The 22625-nt window shown below is 45.0% G+C and overlaps 3 protein-coding genes and 1 long non-coding RNA gene across 4 annotated transcripts; all 4 read left to right on the forward strand.

Annotated features, from left to right (window-relative positions):
* Positions 1 to 434: 434 nt before the first annotated feature.
* Positions 435 to 1482, forward strand: LOC120663315. Its single transcript, XR_005670467.1, has 2 exons — positions 435 to 1102; positions 1229 to 1482. It is a non-coding gene; the product is annotated as an uncharacterized LOC120663315 (long non-coding RNA).
* A 3957-nt stretch (positions 1483 to 5439) lies between these two features.
* LOC120666034 lies at positions 5440 to 9951 on the forward strand. Its single transcript, XM_039945819.1, has 4 exons — positions 5440 to 6590; positions 6707 to 6754; positions 8013 to 8063; positions 8176 to 9951. The coding sequence occupies exons 1-4, from the start codon at positions 5530 to 5532 to the stop codon at positions 9764 to 9766; spliced, it is 2751 nt and encodes a 916-aa protein (XP_039801753.1). The 5' UTR covers positions 5440 to 5529; the 3' UTR covers positions 9767 to 9951.
* A 2299-nt stretch (positions 9952 to 12250) lies between these two features.
* Positions 12251 to 13090, forward strand: LOC120667837. Its single transcript, XM_039947832.1, has 2 exons — positions 12251 to 12595; positions 12728 to 13090. The coding sequence occupies exons 1-2, from the start codon at positions 12284 to 12286 to the stop codon at positions 13088 to 13090; spliced, it is 675 nt and encodes a 224-aa protein (XP_039803766.1). The 5' UTR covers positions 12251 to 12283.
* Positions 13091 to 13689: 599 nt separating this feature from the next.
* LOC120667838 (protein FAR1-RELATED SEQUENCE 5-like) lies at positions 13690 to 15130 on the forward strand. Its single transcript, XM_039947833.1, has 5 exons — positions 13690 to 13834; positions 14210 to 14258; positions 14379 to 14667; positions 14770 to 15049; positions 15099 to 15130. Exons 1-5 carry the CDS (start codon positions 13690 to 13692, stop codon positions 15128 to 15130), a joined length of 795 nt encoding a protein of 264 aa, XP_039803767.1.
* The last annotated feature ends 7495 nt before the right edge of the window (positions 15131 to 22625 follow it).

Raw genomic sequence — 22625 nt, forward strand, 5'->3', positions numbered from 1 at the left:
GTTGGAGTTCTCTAATTTCTAGGTATGCATTATCCTTGCTGTTGTTCTCATTTGTAGTCTGCTAACATAGACGTAAACACCATTTTAATTATGCCATTCTAACTATACACCTGCTTTCGCTTTATCCAGGCTCGATGCGGAGCCTGAGCTTAGGTTAGATGCTGTAGCATACCATTGTGATGTTGAGGAGCATGTAAAGGATGTAGACCATGGATCTGGTGATGTTAGTGGCAATGCATTGACTATAGAATATTATGGAGGTGTTGAATGGGACAACCTGCAGATTGTTGAGACAGTTGATGAAGAAGGTGAGGGAAGGATAGAAATTATTCATGAGGATAATATTTTTTCTCTGTTGGGTTTGACAACTAGGGAAGAAGAAAATCGATCTCAAGAACAGCAAGCTTTTGCAAAGGGGGGAGACGGTCGATGGACACAGTTGGGGCTGCCATCCCTGTTGAGGATGATGTACCAGGGGAGAGAATCTTAGTTTATGACCCAAATAATCCTTGCATGGACATTGGCACTGTGTACCCTAACATGGAAGAATTTAGGTTGGCTATGAGGCAGTTTGCAATCAATGAGGAGTTCGAGCTGCACTTAGTGAAAACAGATAAGACACGATACATTGCGGATTGCAATGTGGAAGATTGCCCATGGCATATTATTGGAAGGAGGCAACCTGATAAGTGCCTGGAAGATGGAGGAAACTGAGAATTAAAGAGTGCTTGGAAGGTGGTAGTGGTGGCAAAACTAAGAAAGATGCCCAGGAGGCTGCAAATTAAGCTGATAAAGATGCTGAATTGGAGGTTGCTGAGGCTTCTAAAGGGAAGAGGCAGCTGATTAGAGGGAAGAGGAAATGCAATAGATGTGGTGAATTGGGACATGGAGAGAGTAGCTACAAGTGCTGACTTAATGATACAAAGAAGCCTCCAAAAAGAAAGGCAAGGCCAAATACTACTAAATATGGCCCAAATGCTAAAGTCCCTAAAAAAAGAGCAAAAAAGCAGCCTGAGAATGAAAGTGGCCAACCTCCAGTAACAACTCCCACCAGAACAAGGGAAACAATATTGCAGGAGAGTCCAAATAGGCTGACAAGAAGGTACATCACTTCTGACATTTTTTATTCACATGTTCAAATATTTACTTCTGACATTTTTTATTCACATGTTCAAATATTTTCCATCATTTCTGAACACATTTTATGCTGTCTATTGTACATTTTCAGACAGCTTTCTATTCTGATGGAAGAAGAAACCTGTGCTCGGCCGCAGCCTACTCATAATCTGATGGGAGAAGGCACAATGGCTACAAATAAGCGCACTGCAAGGAAGCTGATCCCAAGAAAAAGGACAAGCTGAGCATGAAATTTGTGTTATCTTAGTAAACTATTTCAATCCGACATCCTGTACTTGTGAACTTATGTCTTTTTGTGTCACCGTGAGAACTTATGTATAGATTCAACTTATGTTTTTCATGTCAGTGTGATATCTAATTAATTTGTGAACTTCTATCAAAATTCTGTTGAAATGATGTCAAAAGTTTGTGAAAGTCTGATCGAAATGATTTCAAAATTATGTAAAAATAGGGCCTGGAGGAGCGCCCCCGATCCGTTTTTTGCTGGAGGAACGGGAGAGGAGGCCGCGATCTGTTTCCTCCGATCTGTTTTTTGCGGGACGAACGAGAGAGGAGGCAGCGATCCGTTTTTGCGGGAAGAACGGGAGAGGAGGCAGCGATCCGTTCCTGCCTTCCGTTTTCACGAGAAGGGATGCAGGGGTAGAATAGGTAAGATAAGTTCTTTTCTATTTCTTATGAATTAAATCAGCTCTAAAGTCTCAAGAATGACATTTGTGCTGGTTCCTTGTGTTTGATGATGGCATATTTGCGAATCCACTTCGAGGGATGGCAAAAGTGCGAAACCAGATTCTCATGATGGCGAGAATGCCAATTTCTCGTCCACGAGCGAAGAAGAGAAGCCTGCATAATTTAGGAAAGAGTGCAATTTGTAATTCCCCTGCCTGCTACATGTGGCTTGTAATTTCGTCGGTGGGCGTTTGTACTCAGTATGTTTTAGCTGTTTAATGAAGTGTGCGCTACGAAAAAAAAACCTACTCACCTCCGCCGCGCCAAGCCACCGCCAGTGATCTCAATGTCCGGACCGCCGGACGCGTCCAACGGTGAGTGGCCGCGGGGGAAGCGCGAGCAGGGTCAGGTTCCGAGCTGCGACTGCGAGAAGCTACGTCGTCGTGCACTTCACCTTGCATCATTCCCTACGCACTTCAACTTTAGCCCTGCCGCCGGCACGTTCACGGTTCACGGCTCTGCTCCTCAATCACCACGATATCATAAGTTCACCAGCAGCTAGCGGGGAGCAGTCCACCAGCGGAGTTGAAGCCCACGACAGCCTAACTATCCTTCCATGCCCAATAACTCTAGCGGTAACTCTACCCACTTACTTGAGCCACATACTCGCATCAGGAGTATGGCTGCTCAAACCAACCTCGGCCGCTCTCGCCTTCCGATGACTTTTGGCGCTGCCACCCAGCCTCTTCATCTTTGCTCGGCGTTCACTGCCTCGGTGCCGTCTGGCAGACCAGGTACCTCTTGCTTGCGAACAATATGCCTTAGATAATGATGTAGCATGAAATTGAATATTTGCATCTTGATTTTTGAAATAATTATATTGTAATATGTATTTATTTAGTTGAATATGTGGCGCTTGCACATTAAACCATTCCGGATATTTTGAGATCTTGTATTGTGGTGGACTTGTATTAGCATATCAATTGATATGTATATGCGGGTGTTTGATCAAGTTTTTATGCTGGCGGGTTTACCCAACCACCACCAAAGATAGTCTGAACCGCTAATGTAACAGAGCATTTGTGCTGTGAGAGTTCCTGGCGGAAACTGTGACAGCCAGCCCAAAACCAAAATGGCTGTCAGGAAAACCTTTTACGTACTAGTGATGCCATGGTAATTACTCCATACTACTTGGGGCCCTTTTGATTGTCTCCTGTAAATTTTTTGAAAAAGCATCTTTCTACATTTAAAGTACTAAACATAGACTAATCACAAAAATAATTACAGAACTCGTCTGTAAATCGCGAGACAAATCTAATGAGCCTAATTAATTCGTCATTAGAAGTTATTTACTGTAGCAATACTGTAGCAATTTAGCATCTCATTACAAACTAATTAGGTTCATTAGATTCGTCTCACCATTTACAGACAGCAGTCGCAATGCGTTTTTTATTTCGTCTAGATTTAAGTCTCCATGCAGGTGCTGGAATTTTTTTTTGAAATTTTGGTTTTTGCAACCAAACACGGCCTTGGTATCATTCCGCACAGTGATGTTGATCGTACCCACTCTCTCTTCTTCATTATAATTTGTGACGCGCAGAAAGTATTTGGAAACTGGATAGATTTGCCCAGTCCCTATCAAAAAATTCCTTATGGACAGGACAACGAATAAGTCGGAGCATCAACATAGCATTATATATACAGGAATATTAGAATAATGCAACTTAAATTGCTCCTTGAATAGTTATCCTCAACTAGTCGCATGCAACCCATATTTTATACTTCGTCGATCGTGCAGAACAATCTTAATTAAGCAAGTACAGAAATGAGTTGGCACACTGGATTCTCTATCACGCATGCACTACAGTATTTCAGTCCTATACAACTATTTTTTGGCTTAGCTTGCACCTATCTCAAGCTAGCTTGTTTAAGTTGTGAATTGCCATTTGCTCCCTAATACCAGGAAGATTAATAATACAGCCGACTCCTGGCTACAAGAATCCTTGCAGCCTACTCCAATGTTATCCTAAACTCTAAACGGTGTCACTTTTTATTTAGCGTTTAGGCCATTTAAACGGAGTTAAACGAACTAAACAGTTTAGCATAATAATATCAAAATATACATATTTATGCATGTAAATATTAAATATGTTAGAAAGTCTACATATTTTCACATGTAAAAAGTAACTATTATGCCAAATAATTTTTTTTGGAAGAAATCTAAATTCCACAACATTTTATATATTTACGATGCTAATTGGTTCGGTATTGATTGTGATAGTTGTAGTCCTCCTATTAACTAAAATATGAATTAGATGATCATTTAGCTTATTTAATTATGTTTAACCCGACTATGTTTAGATGGTTTAGATGGATTTTTACGGGTTTAAACGGTCCAACCGTTTAATTCACCGTTTATGGTCTAAACGACATGGATGATCTCTGTTTACTGTTTAAACGGACTAAACGGCCGTTTAGGTGAGAAGAGACCTACCCCATTCGTATAGTAGTTAGTCACTATCATTAATATATGGTCCACTTATCTCTCTTATAAACTTTGTTGGTTCTTGTGTTGAACCTGTTTGCAGCCTGCTACTCCTCTCAATCCTCTTCTCTCTTCTCTGTCTCATTATTCAGTCTGCTTATAGATTGTTATAATACTTGCTCTAATGCATAGGGGCTAGGGCTGTCGTTTTACCGAGAAACTAGCAAATGAATGATAGCTATATATCTTATTCATACCTCGGGGGTGACAAACGGCTAGTTTAGGAGCAAAATAGCAAAAAGGCCATCTAGAACTCGTGGGGAAGGGGCTGTCAATGCGTGCGCCCAACACTGGTTTGTCTTTGGTCAGCTTGTGACTTGTGAGCCTTGAAAAGTTGGACGCACGAATAGATTAGATGCACTTTATCGATTCTATTTTGTTCTATCGATCTTGGCACATTATACTTATAGCGTGGGGGGTGGGTCTTGTCTCTTTACAACTCCAATCCATAAAAAATAAGGTAAAAATCAATTGTAACCCAACCTGCAAATCTATTGGAGACCACTCCATTTCCACTTGTACACACCCTATATAGACTCTGAAGTACAAATATACAGCTTAGTTTTTAGACGAGCTAAACAATATATGTTATGGATTTATATAATACTATAGCGTGTACAATTCATGCATTGCTGCACTATATGGAGTGCAATGCTGCTTTATTTGCCCTCCACCCCAACCCCTACACACCCCCAAAGCTCTGAAACAATTTTTAGCTATAGATGGACACCGAGGAAGAAAAATAGGAGTGAGGAAGAAGAAAACAAGAAGAGGGAGGGACGAGCATCTCCAAGTTTAGAATATTGGATCCGTCCTTGACTTTCCGAACAACCATGATTTAGGAGCCTGATCCAAAACAATTAAATCTACGGCCCTATATGATTTGGATTCGATTTTACAAGTTCCATAGAGTTAATGGGTGGGCTTGGAGTGGAACATGCGTGCGCTTGTGTTGACCGTGCTGTTCCGCGTCAACGGACACGGCCTTTGGCTATCGGAGAGAGAAGTTTCGTGGCGGAGGGGAGCCACCTTCCTCCTGTCCGAGCTCACTACACGACGCGCGCGCTGGGTCAGGTCGTCGTTCAAGTCGAATAGAAAACTCCCACACCCAGTCTGGACGCACGTTTAAGATAGCCGCAGGCTGCAGAGCCCGGACCCGAGGCGAGCTGGGCCGGCCGGCGATGGCGAGGTCCGGCGGCCAGCAGGATGACTCGTGGGAGTACAGCCTGCGCAAGTACCTCCTCCTGCTGGCCTCGCTGGTGGCCACCGTGGCGTATGGCGCGGGGTTCAACCCGCCCGGCGGCGTCTGGCAGGCCGCCGACCCCGCCAAGGGCCGCATCGCCGGCGACCCCATCATCCGGGAGACCAACTACGCCCGCTACCTGGCCTTCTTCTACGGCAACGCCACCGCCTTCGCCTCCTCGCTCGTGGTCATCGTCCTCATCCTCATCCTCTCCATCCTGCACGACAGGGGCGGGATCAGCCTGTCCCCGGTGCTCGCCATCCTCCGCTCCGTCATGGTGCTCGACCTGCTCAGCCTCATGGGCGCCTACGCCGCCGGCACGTTCCGGGACGTGCTCACGGCCGTCTACTCCCTCATCCTGCTCGCCGGCGTCGTCGCCTACCTCGTGGTCCACTTGGCGGTGGCGCCGGGCAAGGGGAGCGCTGGCGAGCCGCCGCCGCCGCCGCCGCCGCCGCCGCCGCAGGAGGAGGAGGAGGAGGAGGAGGGCGGCAGCGCGCCGGAGCAGCGGCGCGCCCGCGGGTCGCCGGAGGAGGGGAGGGCGGCGGACGAGAGCGCGCTGCTGCGGCTCCGCAAGGTGCTGATGCTGCTGGCCACGTTCGCGGCGAGCGTGACCTTCGCGGCCGGGCTCAGCGCGCCGGGCGGCTTCTGGGACCACGACGAGGGCGGCCACCGCCCCGGCGACGCCGTGCTCAAGGGCGGGCCCCACGACGCGCGCCTCAAGGCCTTCTTCGTCTGCAACACCACCGCGTTCGTCGCGTCCCTGCTCATCCTCGTCATGCTGCTGGAGAAGAAGCTCTGCTTCAGCGAGAAGGTGCGGTCGCGCGAGCTCTACGGGCTCATCGCCGTCACGCTCCTCGGCCTCGTCGCGGCGTACGCCGCCGGCAGCACCCGGGAGGTCGACACCACCGTCTATGTCACATCTCTGGTTGGTGCCGTCGTCGGGTGCGTCCTCGTCCAAGTGGTGTTTGTTCGCCTCTTCAGTAAGAATGCCAGTGGCAGGTACAGACGGAACAACATTTCCTTCTGTTTTCTACTATATGCCAACTGCAAATTAATCGATCTAATTTTCCCTGAATTTCTTTGACAATGGTTTTGTTTTCCCTACCATTTATCAGTGATGGGCAGCAACAGCAAACCCAAGTCCCAGACAATGGCAATGGCAGGTATGGATGAAAAAGCCTATCCTTCATGCTCCTACTCTTCAAATTCTAACTACTTGAAGGGTGCGATTCAATTCTGTTTATCGGGTTTGTTTCCTCTGCCGTTTGTAAGTGATGAGCAGCAGCAGCAAACCCATGGTACCAATGATGGCAACGTTTGAAACACTTGACACTTTATTTCCTAAAACATACTCCAGTTTTCTACTCTGCTCCTCATAAAATACTGTGAGAATATTATAGAGACATTCAGATATGACTTTATACAGTCATTTGGGTATTTTTTTAGTAAAGTGCGTCACCAGTCCCTAAACTTGTTCGACTGTGTCATCCTGGTCTCTAAACTCATAAATCGACCGTTTAGGTCCTCAAACTTGTTTGGCTGTGTCGTTCCGATCCCTAAACTTATAAACCATCTGTTTAGATCCTCAAACTTGTCCAGTCGTGTCATCCCAGTTCTTAAATTTGGTTTTGAGTCTCATCTAAGTCCAAACCGGACGATCTAAAACCTCTATATCAAAAAATAATTTATAACTTTTTCATATGAACTCGAATGAAGACAAACTTTATATCAAAATTGTATCTCTCGACGCGATCTACAACTTTGCAGTTGAAATTTTTTTGAAATAAAATTTGTTTAGAGTCCCAAAATTTAATTTTAACTTTTAAATTTCAAAATCTATAAACTTACAATAATATTTTGAGACCCTAAACAGTTTTAATTCAAAAATATTTCAACTACAAAATTGTAGATTACGTCGAGGGCTACCATTTTGATATAAAGTTTATCTTCATTCAAGTTAGTATGAAAAAGTTATGAATTACTTTTTGATATATAGATTTTAGATCGCCTTGTTTTGACCCATATGAGACTCAAAATCAAGTTTAGGGACCGGAATGACCCGATTGAACAAATTTGAGGACGTAAATATTTGATTTTCTAGTTTAGGGACCGGGATGACACAATAGAACAAGTTTATGGACCGAGATGACACAGATGGGCAAGTTTGAGAACCTGAATGGTCAATTTGTGAGTTTAGAGACCGGAATGACACAGTGACATAAATTTAGGGACCGGTGATGGACTTTACTCTTTTTTTTTTTAAAGAAAAGTTGATCGTCTTGGTAATTATGCATTGGTCAGAGTTGCCAAGTATTTAGAATTGAAGATCAGTACTAGTGACTTGTGAGTGACATTGCAGTACTTCATTCAATTCTGTTTTTCTTTTATTTTTTATGGTTTATTTTCTTTGCTATTGGCCAGTGATGAGCAGCAGCAGCAACAAACTCCGCAGACTCCCAATGGCAATGGCAGGTACAAACAGAACAGAGTACCATCATCCTATGGTTTCAGGCATTGCAGCATGCAATTCGATACAGGCTTTTCTTCAGTTTTTGACAGATCTGTTTACTCTGAAATTCGATAGTGATCAGCACGAGGTCGAAGAGCAACAAACTAAAGCGCTGGAGAAGGCTCGCTCCCTTGTCCTGCTGCTCGCCACTCTCGCAGCGGCCATCACCTACCAAGCAGGCCTCAACCCGCCGGGCGGGCTCTGGCAGAGCAACGACGACCGCGGCGGCCGCTACATGGCCGGCGACCCGATCCTCCTCACCGAGAGCCCGAGGCGGTACAAGGCGTTCTACTACTGCAACTCGATCGCCTTCGTGGCCTCCCTGGTGGCCATCATCCTGGCGAGGATGAAGACCCTGCACAACCACAACGCGCTGGAGGCCGCCATGGTGCTGGGCCTGTTCGGCCTCATCGGCGCGTACGCCGCCGGGAGCTGCCGCGACGTGAGCACCTCCATCTACGCCGTGGCCCTGGCCGGCGCCGTCCTGGTCTACGTGGTGATCCACGTCGTGTTCCTGACGCTGGACCACGAGGACGGCAGCCCGGGAGCGCGCTGCGGAGCCTCGCTGGAGAAGGCGAAGAAGGCCGAGGAGTTGCTGGAGAAGAGGCGCAAGCGGCTGCTCCTCTTCGCGATCCTGGCGGCCACCATCACCTACCAAGCCGGGCTGACGCCGCCGGGCGGCTTCCTGGTCAACGACGACGGCCGCGCCGGCGACCCCGTCCTGCACAGCAACTACCCGCGCCGGTACACGGCGTTCTTCTACTGCAACTCTGTGAGCTTCATGCTGTCCATCGCCCTCATCATCCTGCTCGTCAACCCCAACCTGTACCGGCCGGCCATCCGGAGCAACGCGCTGTCTGTCTGCACGGCGGCCGGCTTGATCGGCATCGTGGGTGGCTATGCCGCCGGCTGCACGCAGCATCTCAAGACATCCATCTACATCTTCGTGCTGGCGGCTCTGGTTCTCTCCTTTGTGGTTGTGCTGGTTGCGGTGTTCTTTGTGAAGGATCGGAGAAACAACGGTGCTAGCAACAGCAGCAGCAGAGCTGCAGCTGAGAATGCCATGGGAGAAGAAGGGCAGCCACCTGCCCCTGTCGCTGAGGCAGGGCAAGTCCGGGGAGAAAAGAAGGTGATGCACGCCAAGCGCAAGTACCTGATGCTGCTGGGGATCCTCGCGGCGAGCGTGACCTACCAGGCCGGCCTGGCGCCGCCGGGCGGGTCCTGGCAGTCGAACGACGGCGGCGCGCACGCCGCCGGCAACCCGGTGATGCACGACAACCGGAGGCACCGGTACCTGACCTTCTTCTACAGCAACTCCACCTCCTTCGTGGCGTCCGTCGTGGTCATCGTCCTCCTGCTGCCGCCGTCGCTGCACGAGCAGCCGTGGTGGCTCGGGGTGATGAACACCACCATCGTGCTGGACCTGGTCGGCCTCCTGGTCGCCTACGCCGCCGGGTCCAGCCGGACGTGGAAGACCTCCGTCAAGGTCTCAGCGCTCGTCGCCGCCGTGCTCGCCTATTTCGCCATCCATGTGTTGCTGTCGCGCTTCAGCAGGAGAGGTAAGAGAACTGCTCCGGCGGCCTCTGCCGCTGACCCGAACGAAGAGGCCAACGGTGGGCTTCAGGCACAGGTGGCCCCAGGCCTCGAGCTTTCTGAAGCTATTTGAGTGTGCAGAATAATGTAGATGCATGTCTTTGCATTTCTTTTTTTGGCCCCTTTCAGATTTTGTAGTCGACGGGATGTAAGTTGAGCTGTAGATCAGATGAGTACCGTCATGCTATTAGTTTGGAGCAAGTTGAGGAGAGAAAGAAAAAGCAATCTCTTTTCTGATGAAAATTTTGAATCCCTACTGATCTCTTCTGTCATTGGACCAAATGGCTTGCACAAAAGCTCCATGACAGCATATTCAGTTTCCAGAGGAAGGAACACATCGTCTGCGTATTCTGAACCCGGCTGGCCTGACCTGCCTTTTTTGCACATAGAAATTCAGAACAAACAATGCAAGGTTCCTCAGTGGCCCTGTTTGGATACACTAACACTGTTAGATGTTAGTGTTAGTTTCTAGGGAAAATTCGATTCATGCCACCACAACTCCGTGAAATTGGGTTTCACATTGAAAATCATGCCACTCAATGACATGGATTTCAACATGAAATCCAACTTCGTGAAATTCTAGTGGCATGGATCCAACTAACCCTAGTTTCTAACACAGAACTAACACTAACACTTGAGGTGTTTGGATGTTAGTGTTAGTTTGACAGTAAAAACACTTTTTCAATCATTTGACTCATTTAACTCCCTTTGCGGCCGGATTTGTTGTGGCCGGCCACTTTGTGGCCTCCTTCTTCTTGCTCGACGGCGAGGTTCCGGGCGACCGCAGCGGGGTTGGGGGCGAGGAAGCGGGCGGCGACGGCGGGGTTGGGGGCTGCGACGGGGATGCGGCCGGCGGCGGCTGGGTTGGGAGCTGCGGCGGGGATGCGGCCGGCGTCGGGGATGCGGGCGCCGACGGCGGGGTTGGGGCGGCGGCGGCGGGGTTGGGGCGGCGGCGGCGGTGGTCACGCCATGGCGGGCGACGCAAGGGTTGGGGGCTGCGGCGGGGATGCGGGCACCGGCGGCGGGGTTGGGGCGGCCGCGGCGGTCACGCCATGGCAGGTGGCGCCAGGCTCATGCCATGGAGGAGGCCGCGAACGGGTCGGGTCGGGCAGTGGGCACCGGGCGCAGGGGGATCTGAGGGAAGAGAGAGACTTCTCCTTTTTTTTCTGTGGGCCCCACCAAAACTAACACAAAAAACATCTCTTAGAGCTGCTAGTTTTTTTTGGTATTAGTTGCATCTAACACAAACTAACACATCTATTTAGGTATTTAGATGCTAGTTCATCCTGATCTAACACAAATTAACACTAACATAGGGTATCCAAACAGGGCCGGTCTTTGTCTGTTTTTTTCCTCCGCAGCATTTTTGTCCCTTAAATTCCATTTTGTGTAAGCACTTTCCGGACTTACTTTCGAGTGTTTCTTTTGGGAAGAGTTTCCTACGCATGGAAGGCTTGTTGTTGAATGACCTCATTATCAGATCTGACTTTCTTGAGATGCCAGCGAAGAAGCAACAAACAAAAGACCGGCACATGACCTTTACCACTTGTGCCCCTATATATATATATATATATATATATATATATATATATATATATATATATATATATATATATATATATTTCTACACCCAACGACCCAATAGACAACCATCTGTTCCGGCCCGACCCACCCGTCAACCCAATTAGACCTCGCGAGCGCGAGTCGCGGCCTCATGGCGCGTTAGCTTCTACGGCGGAGCGAGCGCGAGCGGCGAGACGCGCGGAGCGCGGCGAGCGGCGAGCGCGAGACGTGCCGAGGCGAGCGGCGAGGTGGGAGCAGCAAGCAGCGCGGCGAGCGGGGGGATCGTGAGGGGTACCCGCGTAGCTTCTGTGCGCGGAGCGAGCGGCGGCGGCCCGGTGGTCCAGAGAGCAGGCGCGGTGCCTGCCGCGCGGAAAGCACAGGCGGCGGCGGCGCGGCGAGCAGCAGGCGGCGGCGGCGCGGCGAGCAGCAGGCGGCGCGGGGGAGGCCAGGTCTGCTGGGATTGGTGGAGTGAGATCGGTAATTGAGCTCTCTTCTCAACCATAATCTCTCTGCGCTAGTAATTTGTTGACATTTTGGTCAATTCGTGGAGGATTTTTGGTGGATTGCAAGTTTCTGAAAACCTTATATTGGGATCTGGAAAATTACTGAAGACCGTGTCATCTTCTATTTGTGCCTTGCACATTGTTCAGTATTTGGCCTATTACTGAATTTATTTAGTGTCCTCAGTATTTGATCCCCCTAATATTTTTATCCATTGGGTAGCATTTCGGGATTCAGTGATTTTGGTCTATTTTACACATTATTCACTGCTCAGCACTACGCATGTTCAGTATTCAGTGCCTAGTATTACATCCTTGTGTTTTCAGTATTCAGTGCCTAGTATTTGAAAACCAGATGTTCAGTATTCAAATTTGTAGGATGTTCAGTATTCAGTGCCTAATATTACATCCTTGTGTTTTGCATTTGTAGGATGTTCCGAAGTAGTATTGTGTTCAGTAGTAATGTAGTGATGAAATGTAGTGATGTGTCATTGTTTTTTCTTTTACTTTGTAGCAGTGCTACGGATATGGAGGGTGATGATATTTCAATGAATCGCTCGAGCCCAGCAATCAGCCTTGCTAGTAGGCGTGTGATGGCATCTCAAGTATCTGTGCCTCCATCGGGGACAGCTCCGCATCCTTCCCCGGATTCAGTCCCTGAGGGGGGTGCTGCAAATGGCAATTTGTTGAGGACACCAGTGGTGATGAATGCCCAACCATTGAGATGTAGCCCTCCCTGGCTAAGACATGATATGAGGTATCCAGCTGTTATGACGCCACCGCCGTGTGCTGCGCCTTCAGAGATGATTACACCTGACGTCAACCAAACTTACACACATGTGAGTGTTTTGTAAAAAAAGAAGTGTAAATTCCCTGCTGCATTTATTTGGTGTCTTTGAAAAAGAATGCTCATATTACTGAATTGCTGGATGTGTTTCTGTTGGTAATTTGTTGACATATTCTCATGGCAGGGCGAGGATTTGGATCCTGAAGTTGTTCCAAATTTTGAGATGAGCTTTGAGTCTTTTGAAGATGCATTTTTGTTCTACAAAAAGTATGCTGGGCGTGTTGGCTTTCCAATAAAGAAGAACAGGAAAAGGGGGACAACTGGAAAGGATTTCTGTTGCTCGTTGGAAGGGAAGCATAACACAAAGGTTCAGGATGGTGACCGTAAGACGTCAAAGACTTCAAAACGTGATGGCTGCAAGGCAATGATGTGCGCAAGAGAGGCGCGAGGTGGAGGGCGTGTCTTTTTTACATGCATTGTTTTCGAACATAACCAAGCTGAATCCAACACCAAGTATGACGAAGCGTATGAGGGCGCACAAGGTTGAAGATCCGTCTGTGATGAACCTGGTTGACACAATGCATGCTAGTCAAGTCCCTCACCCCAATGTTATGCGTGTCCTACGTAGTGTTGCGGGTGGGGTTGAGAATCTACATTTGACTGAGAGAGACGTTCAGAATAGGTGACTTTCCTGTGGCTATCCTTTTCTTTGGCATGTTACATACTGTAGAAAAATATTTTGACACTAAATAAATGATGATGTTGTACACAACCCAATCCTCGCAGGAGAGCTGCGCATGTTCGGGAAGAACGGATGGATGATATACCGAAGCTCCTGGCCTTCTTTAGAGAGTGCAAAGCAAATAATCCACAATTCTTTTATGAGTTCCAACTTGATGATAAGAACGTCGTCAAGAATGTCTTTTGGAGCCATGCCAGTCAACAGGGTGACTATGGAGGTACTGAAATTACTGATCAAGTTTTACTGGGATACTCAGTTTGGGGGCTGGGCAAAAAAAAAAAAACTACACACGTACTGGATTACTGACTTTGGGGGGTTTTTTTTGCCGTGTGTATGCAGACTACTCTAGCGTGGTGACATTTGACACGACGTACCGCACCAATCAATATAGCATGCCTTTAGCAATGTTTGTTGGATTCAACAACAAGTTGCAAAATGTTGTTTTTGGTCAGGCATTGTTGAGGGACGAAAGAGCAGATACCTTTGAGTGGTTGGTCAAGCAATTTAGAGCTTGTATGGGGGGCAAGGATCCTATTGTTATCTTCACAGGTATGTATGCTATGACTTGTGCCTCGTAGGTAATCATTACTGAATTTAACATGATTGTTGGCTTATTGCTTGCTTGAGTTTTGCTCAGATTACTAAAAAAAATAAATAAGGATTACTGAATGGATTGTTGCTTTATTTTGAATTCCACCAATATTGCGTAAATGGATTTGCTTTGATTACTTCAGAGGATAAAAAAAGATTACTGGGATACTCGAAAAATATTTACTGAATTTGTTTGTAGAATGACTGCTATGAAATTTAAATTACCGAATTACTGAAGTGTATCGTTTACTGAATTTGTTCGTAGAATTACTGCTATGAAATTTGAATTACCGAATTACTGATACAAATGCTAATGTTGATTGTTTGACGCAGATCAAGATTCTTCAATTGAGAAGGCAATAAATTTGGTATTTGAAAAGATGTACCACAGATATTGCCGCTGGCATGTCACGAACAAGTTTCGGAATGAGCTGAATCAGCTTAATACCCAACATCCCGGACTGTCTGAAACCTTAACTTCTGTTATCAATCATCCACTCAGACCGATTGAATTTGAGCAAGCCTGGGCTGCAATGCTTGACAAATATGAAGTTCATGAGTCCAAAGTGCTGATGAAGTTGTACGACGAAAGGAACATGTGGGTGGGTGCTTATTTCAAAGAGATATTCTACGGGACAATGACTTCGACACAAAGAAGTGAGAGTGTCAATTCTACCGTCAATCATGGTTATTGTGACAATTCAACGGCAATACATGAGTTTGCGAAGTCATTCTTGGAACTTTTGGCGCATAATAAGGAGAAAGAGGCAGAAGAGGAGTTCAATTCGCAGGTGAAAACCTAAGTCCAAAGAAATTTAGAAAAAAAAGGGATAGAAAAAAAATGTGAACTTCCAGTAATTTGTGCGTTAACAAAATGATTTTTGCTGTTGCAGGCCCCGATTATTGCCTCGACATTTTATGGCTACGACAATCAGCTTAGCAGAGTGTACACCAGAGCTGTGTACAAGGTGTTCGTGAGTAGACTCAAATCAAGCACTGCTTTCCGTGTGCGTCCAGACCCGGACAAGGCTGGTTACTACCTGGTGAAGCACACAAGGCCCCCAACTGATTTCCCTTGGTTATGTCATGAATTTTGGGTGAAAGCTGTAGTGAATGAGGAAATTCCTGAGGAATCAGAATTTAATTGCGAGTGCATGAGAATTGAGCACACGGGTATGTTCCTTGCAGAAAAATGTTCCTTCTGTTTTCTGGTTTGTTGCAGAAAAATGTTTATCCGCTTTACTGAATTACTGAACTTGCAGGTATATTTTGCCCGCATCTTTTGTGTGTGCTTACAAACCTGCAAGTGGCGCATATCCCATCCCGATATATCCCCAAAAGGTATACAAGGAATGCCAGGGAAGCTACCCCCTTTGATAGACACGATAAAGTATATGTTGGACCGAGTGGAGACACTAAAGCAAGCCGCATGCTGGAGCTATTACCTGATTGGTGTGCACTGCAATAGAAATCTGTCATGTCCAGTGAGGTTAGAAATTTTTTTTTGATGTTTGGTGCTGTATTACTGAATTACTAAGTATGCTGTTGACACTCTCTTATATTAATGGGCTGATGATCTCATATATATATTACTGGATTACTGGCAGGGGGTAGTCAAGTGCAAAGAATTGCTTCGCCAGGCACTTCAAGTTGTTGACCAGATACCTCATGATTTGGGTCCACCAAATGCTGCATTAGGGGTGGCACATGATTTGGATCCACCAGCTGCTGCATCAGGGGTGCCGGCTGGGCAGAATCATGTTGTATCAGCATCGCCCCCCCCAATCTCTAGCACAAAAGGGAGCCGTACAAAGGGGGTGGAGGGTGTTGATCTCCCGGCCCCACACTTCAAAAGACCGCAAGGAAAAAACCGTAAGTGTTGCTGTAAGAGATGCAACAAGAGCGGACACAATATTACTACGTGTGGGAGAGAAGCCCCACCTCCCAAAAGGCCTAGGGGCAGGCCCGTGGGGAGTGGAACAAGAAAGAGGAAGGGTAGCTATGAGAGCGATGACACACAAGATGACCTTGCTTCTGAAATGGAAGATGACGAGACCGAGTAGATTTTTTGAAATGAAACAAATGTATTACTAGATTGCTAAAAGTATTTATTACTGCTTCTTCGAATTACTGAATCCAATACATGTAGTTAGTGGTGACCTATTTTTGGATATAGCACAATAGAAGATGGTAAAGATGATGAGAGCAAAAGTAGATATCTTTGTTTTTAGATGTCAAAGCCTATTCTACTAGATTGCGTGAATGTTTATAACTGGATTTCTGAATTGTGTTTTGAAATTTCGGATCTCCTTAATGCAGACATGTAAGCAAAAAAAAGAAAAAAATAATGAATCTTCTGATTACTGAATCCAGATATGTACGCGAAAAAAAAACTATGCATTTGCTCCGCATTACAACTTAAAACTACTGATTACTGAATCCTGCCACGTCTAAAAAGAAAAAAAAAATACTGAACTGAACATCCGCATGTACAAAAATGCACGGTACTGGAAAAATAATTGGTTACTGAATCTCCTGATTCCTGAATCCAGATATGTACACGAAAAAAAAGTTGAATCTCGTGGTTAATGAAATCATGAGATTACTGGAGTACTGATTACTGAATCCAGACTTCAGTAAAAAAAAGGAAAAACATGCTGAAACTACTGATTACTGAACCTCCGCATGTATAAGGTGGACAGTACTGAAAATTACTGGTTATCTGTGGGGGAGCATATACACATAGTTAGTCTGGTTATCTCATGCAAACTCTAAAAAAATGAAAAAAGTCTACAGAAAACTCAAAGCATCCATTCTCTTCACTTGGAACTGTCTCCCTTGTGAACTTGGGTGTCATGTGAATGAGGCAACAAGTCCTACTGTGGCATCTCAATATGATGCAAATGCTATGGCGCTAGTTCTTCAATCACATCAGGTAGAGGGGTTATGTCGTTGCGCTTGTGGAACACAATATAGTAGAGGAGTTGGGCCCTGTATTGTGCTCCAAGTAGCTGCATTTGAACAACGTGTATAAAATCAGTTGAGCGAAAACAACCAAAAAAAAAGGGGGATGGCATGGAGAAAAAAACTGTGTGAAAGAACGACTATCTCACCGGATCTATGTTGATATTCAACTTCCGATTCTCACCATCATAATGTTCTAGGAAAAGCATGGTAAAGAATCCACAATCATTGCTAACCACAACCTTCGGGACCGGAACGTATGGCAAACCCCAATGGCTGAAATCTATGAACCTGCCACCGGTAAAGCTCTGAAAAATATCATTAAGCCTCTTGCGTATCCGATGAGCTATGCCTCCATGGATCTGCTTTTGTTGTTGGTCAGTCCACGGGGATGGGTCCAGAATATCAATTTGTCCGTGTACCAAGTTCACACAGTATACTGACCAGTGCATTTTCTGTAGAACATGTAGGAAAACCTGGGGGGGGGGGGGAATAGTAGAAAAAAGAGTAAAAAATGAATTGTTAAAAAATGAAAACAAACGTATCGGTTACTGAATTACTGAAAACAAACGTAACTGAAAAAATGCATTGCTTACAAGTTTAGCATGCAGTATTTCTTCCGGGTCGAAAAAACCCTCCAAATATGAAAGTGCGACTTCAGGTGAGTACGGGGACCCTGTGCAATACTGTTCATACAGTACCATATCCTGTTTTTTTTGTTCAGTCAGTAAAAGTTGTTAAAAAAATAATATAACAGCATGTTGCTGAATTACTGAAATGAGCGTGATAGTATAAGGAGCCAGGCAAGATACTGAATTACTGGGTTACTGAATTATCAAGTATACTTGATAACAGAATTACTGGGTTACTAAAAAAATACATGTGCATTACAGGTTGCTGGGATAAATTACAAATTGCTAGGGGGATGGAGCTTTGCTGAAATTTGAGACTAGTACTTTATTACTACAGACATACCGTAAGTGAGGGTGGTAGGATGATCCTATATTATTAATTACAGAAGACATTGGATCGACTACTAAGAATCTGCTGGATTACTAAACATAATTACTGAGAAAGACATTGTACTAAATGTGCAAATATCAGTAGTTAAAAGAGCTGAACCCCAGATTGAATACTTTGGAGGTATTGAAAAATGAGGATTACTGAACTATAGTCAATTTCAGAAAGAAAGAAGATGGACTGTTGAAGTATGATAAATAATTACTGAACTACGGAAGACATTTGTGTGCTAATGTGCACAAGAATTCTGCAAAGAACAAATTGATTTCACATGCATGTTCATATGAACTGGATGCACTTCAAGACATTGGATGGTGCATATGAATTCTAAAATAGCACATGCAGGAGTTGTCAATGTCTCCAATAAGATTAATAGGAAAAGGAACAAATGGCAGGGATATTGTTGCTTGTTCAAAGAAATGCATAAGCTAAAAAAATATACTACTGAAATCACAGAAGTGTCGTCCAAAAAAAATACTAATGAACATTTAAAATTACTGAGATTCATGTGGATTACATGATTACCGGATCAATGAATTATTTTGATACAGGATTACTGAAATTCGGTAGAATTACTGAACTACTTAAACAGAAAAAATAATACTAAAAGGGCAAGAAAAGGAGCGGTCATACCAATAAAAGTGCGACACAGCCCTGAACTGAAGGTGAATTGCATGATGACGATTTCTTCCATTTGGGTACCTTGTTTGCCAGATCATCGACAACAGCCGAGCAAAGATCAAACTTGCAAACATCATTTATATTCTTGCAGTAAAAATAGGTGTCACCAGTTATCGACAAGCTAGTTGTCGGGAACAACAATCCATCAAACAATGCCATGAAGAAGCAGGTGATGCTCCAATCGTCACCATCTCCATGTTTTGCAAAATATTCTATAACCCACCTAGGGACCTCGTTTGGCTTCAGATCACTATAACCCCTGGTGTTAGGTTTCTGTAATTGCCTATCATCGTGCAATTCCTCCATTCCTTTTTCATCGCATATACGCCTAAGCTCAATCTGGTGATTCTTCCTTTCTATGCCAGATACAACCGGGAGAGTGTTGGGGCCATTTGGAATGCCAAGCACGGATTTCACCACGTGCGGGGTGATTGGCAACTCCCTCCCTTCAACAGCAATACGAAGAGGGTCAACCTTGAGGTGGTCCATGATGAATATGACCAACGACCTGTCTTCGATTGCATTTAATGAGAACCCAAGAAAATCCTCAAAACCCAAATCCTTCAACTTATCCTTCATAGCATTGTCCATGCCATTCAATATATCAAAAATGGAACCGGGAGCACAACGTATGGTGGCATAGTTTCCCTTCTGTTCATGTCATTACAAAAAAAGGGAACCAATGAAAAAAATACTGGAAAAATACATGTGCTGCTAGCTAAAAAAATACTGGAATTAATGGGATTACTGGAGTACACGAACACAAAATACATGTGATGCTAGCTAAAAAAATACTGGAAAATGCACGTAACCAAAATGGTAGTACTGAATTTAATTTATGACAGATTCCGGATAACAAAAAAACTGAATAGTTTTTGCCTAGACAATGAACTAAATACATGAAATTAAGTAACTGAAAGGGCACACAAAAAAAAACTAAAAAACAAATGCTGAGACAAAAATCAATATCATGAGAAGAAAATGTGGGGGAGAGGGGGGGGGGGGGGGGGGGGGCGAACCTCGGCAGCAACAGTGGGTACAGGCTTGGTAGCAGCCCTAGCAACAGGCTTGGTAGCAGCCCTAGCAACAGGCTTGGTACTTTTGATAGCAGCTGCCTTTCGAGTCTTTGAACGAGCATCAACAAAATCAGAATCAGTGCTTCTATTTGTTTCTTGGGAGGCATTCCTCGAAGGGGCCTTCCGCAGAGTGCACCTACGTCTGGTGGACGATTGTGCACACTCCGCATCTTCCAGTGGGTCATCCATTAATACACCTGGTCAAAAAAATGAGTTCAAGATATTTGTGTGATCACTAATGTGGTTACTAAAATTGGTAAAGAAAATACTAGTCTATTTATACAAACCTAAAAGTTACTGAAATCAAGATATACATAGGTAATGAATATCAGATCTCCAGAATACTGAATTCAAGACGTACATAGAAAATTGCTGGATGTACTACTGAATTACTGGGTTACTGCTTTACTGAATTACTCAGTTCAGATTATCGAAGCTTGGTAATAAGAAAAAATGTGAAAATCAACTAGATGCATGCAAAAAAATATTGAAATACCAGATCTCTGTATTGCTGAATCCAAAATATACATATGTATACATAGGTACTACTTGGTGTATTACTAAATCTACATATGCATAGGTATTACTGGATAACTGAAAACTCAGAATTACTAAATCAAGCATCAAATATTTAGTAATGATTCAAAAATTATACTACTGCTGACATTGAATAACATAGTGTTGAACCTAAACTAATAAACAACAAAAAAGAATAATTGTGCTGGAAATATCAAATTACCGAACTACTAGACTAACTACTTGATTTAGATTATCAATGTTCAGTAAATGAAAAAAATACTAAAAGCCAACAAACTACATATGGATCATAAAAAAAATGAAAAATACTGAATGCATGTGCTGCTAGCTACTACTGGACTAATGACCTAGTCTAAGTAAAAAAAATCTTTATGCAGGAACTAACAAAATTACTGAGACTTAAAACATAGCAAGTGGACTAACTACTACTCAGTTCATGATCCGTAATGACCAAAATAAAAAAAGTGATGCTGGCAATATTACTGACCCTAAGAAAAATAAAAGATACTGAACTACTGACCTAACAAAAATAATAGACTAGGTCATAAATTTAGAGCGACCAACGTTCGGTAAAAATTACCAAGACTTAAATGCTAGCCTACTAGACTAACCACTCGGTTTAAATCATCATCACTCAGTAATCTCGAAAAAAAATACTAAATCTAGTAAAGTCTAACAAATTACTTATTGGTGCTGAAAATCCTAACAAAAACATTCAGTAAAGTCTAACTACTGATTACTACTGGATTACTGGATTGCTTGTTCAAACACTAGCAAGACACTGCACGATATGCGCCCAAAAAAAATCAAATTAGAATAAAAAAATTGCATGGAAAATTCCGGAATCGGGGGATTGCACAGTGGAAAAACGCACGCTCATCGTGGAATGTGCAGAAAATGGGGGCTAGGCGCGTTGGGCGAGTGGCGCTCACACCAAGCCGCGCTCCCCCACCCCCTAGCAGGGGCGACTCCTCTCACACCTCCGGGGGCGCACCAGGCCGCGAGGGTCCAGGCCGGCCGAGCTTCGGCTCGCTGTGAGGTCGAGGGCGCTAGGGGGGATACCTCGGTTCCGGACGCCGCCGTTCGAGGGCGCGGGAGTGGATCCCGACGCCGGGCGGCGGCCGCGCCGCCGCCGCACGCCTGGGATCCCGTCACCGGGCTGCGGCCGCGCCTCCGCCGCCGTCCCCCGCCCGCCTGGGATGCGGCGCGCTTCCGTCGCCGAGACGCGATTGGATTAGGTTTTGCGTGGGGTGGGTGGGGGTCGGGCCTTCGGGGTGCTTCAGGAGGGGCAGCCAGGCCCGGGGGGGGGGGGGGGTGAGCGCGAATGGGGGTGGCGTGGGCCTGCGGGGTGGGAGCTGGTGGGTCGGGCCGGAGGTGGTGGGCTGGTTCGGTTCGGTTGTGGCTGAGTGGGCTGATTTGATGTGGCTGGGTGTAGAATGCTAATCTACACCTAGAGTGTAGATTAGCATATATATATATATATATATATATATATATATATATATATATATATATATATATATATATATATATATATATATATATATATATTCCCTCTGCGCATACTACAAGGAATAATCTACTACAAGCATATAAAATTATGCCATTTTAACCCTTTCAAGGCAATTGATAGGGACCATCAAACATTGACAACCTCATTTCTCAGAGACCATGTGGATAAGCATCAACTGATGCATTAAAATGCAAAGCTGGAACTTAATTGCACACAGCTTTGCATGATTCAGAGACCATAAATGCTGAGTATATGTTTGTGCCCTGGTACATTGTCCACTCCATTCTACGCTGAGGAAATAAATATAAGTTTTCAATCTTACAGATTCACTAAAATGAAACGTGTCCATGGCGGAGCTGGATTCAGGCAAGTCAGGGCTGATCATTAAATATTGTATGCGCATCTGGCATTATGCTATGAAATCGTTACTTTGTCTGGAAGCAGGCTGTATGGGCTAGGCTTGCCTTGGCCCATAATGGTTCGCAAGCCACAGCTGCAAAAACGAGTTTTATTTATTTATTTATTTATTTTTTTCGATTTATCAAAAATATATGTCGTTATATTTTTTTTTGCAAATATGTCATCTAGCCGAAGTTCATCTGGCGGAAGGAAGATACCGCCGGATGAACCGGCGGTAAGATCGTTGGCCCACGGCTCATCCAACATACCGCCGGTTCATTCGGCGATAGCTACCTACCGCCGGATGAACTGGCGGTAGGTGCTACCGCCGGCCTACAGCGCAGCTATAGCCGGCTGTAGCCGGATTGTAGACTCGAAGTGACATATCGCCGTTTCAAACGGCGGTGGGTAATCCCACATTTTTTTAATTATTTTATATACTCTTTTTGCTGTAATTAATTGTTTAATTATTTTATAGGCTCTCTGTGCTGTAATTATTTTCTTTACGTTTAGAGATATTTTAGAAAATAATAGAGATAGCGGAGGTTATGAGACATAT

The sequence above is a fragment of the Panicum virgatum genome, chromosome 3N, assembly GCF_016808335.1.
Source record: "Panicum virgatum strain AP13 chromosome 3N, P.virgatum_v5, whole genome shotgun sequence".
NCBI classification, from domain to species: Eukaryota; Viridiplantae; Streptophyta; class Magnoliopsida; order Poales; family Poaceae; genus Panicum; species Panicum virgatum.

What these genes read in the sequence shown, in the direction of transcription:
- LOC120666034 (XM_039945819.1), top strand. Translation starts at nt 5,530, where the DNA reads ATGGCGAGGTCCGGCGGCCAGCAGGATGACTCGTGGGAGTACAGCCTG. An exon ending in CCAGACAATGGCAATGGCAG is followed by an intron (nt 6,755 to 8,012) that starts GTATGGATGAAA and finishes GCTATTGGCCAG; the next exon opens with TGATGAGCAGCAGCAGCAAC. An exon ending in ACTCCCAATGGCAATGGCAG is followed by an intron (nt 8,064 to 8,175) that starts GTACAAACAGAA and finishes GAAATTCGATAG; the next exon opens with TGATCAGCACGAGGTCGAAG.
- LOC120667837 (XM_039947832.1), top strand. Translation starts at nt 12,284, where the DNA reads ATGGAGGGTGATGATATTTCAATGAATCGCTCGAGCCCAGCAATCAGC. An exon ending in TCAACCAAACTTACACACAT is followed by an intron (nt 12,596 to 12,727) that starts GTGAGTGTTTTG and finishes TTCTCATGGCAG; the next exon opens with GGCGAGGATTTGGATCCTGA.
- LOC120667838 (XM_039947833.1), top strand. Translation starts at nt 13,690, where the DNA reads ATGTTTGTTGGATTCAACAACAAGTTGCAAAATGTTGTTTTTGGTCAG. An exon ending in AATTTGGTATTTGAAAAGAT is followed by an intron (nt 14,259 to 14,378) that starts GTACCACAGATA and finishes TCATCCACTCAG; the next exon opens with ACCGATTGAATTTGAGCAAG. An exon ending in AAGAGGAGTTCAATTCGCAG is followed by an intron (nt 14,668 to 14,769) that starts GTGAAAACCTAA and finishes TTGCTGTTGCAG; the next exon opens with GCCCCGATTATTGCCTCGAC.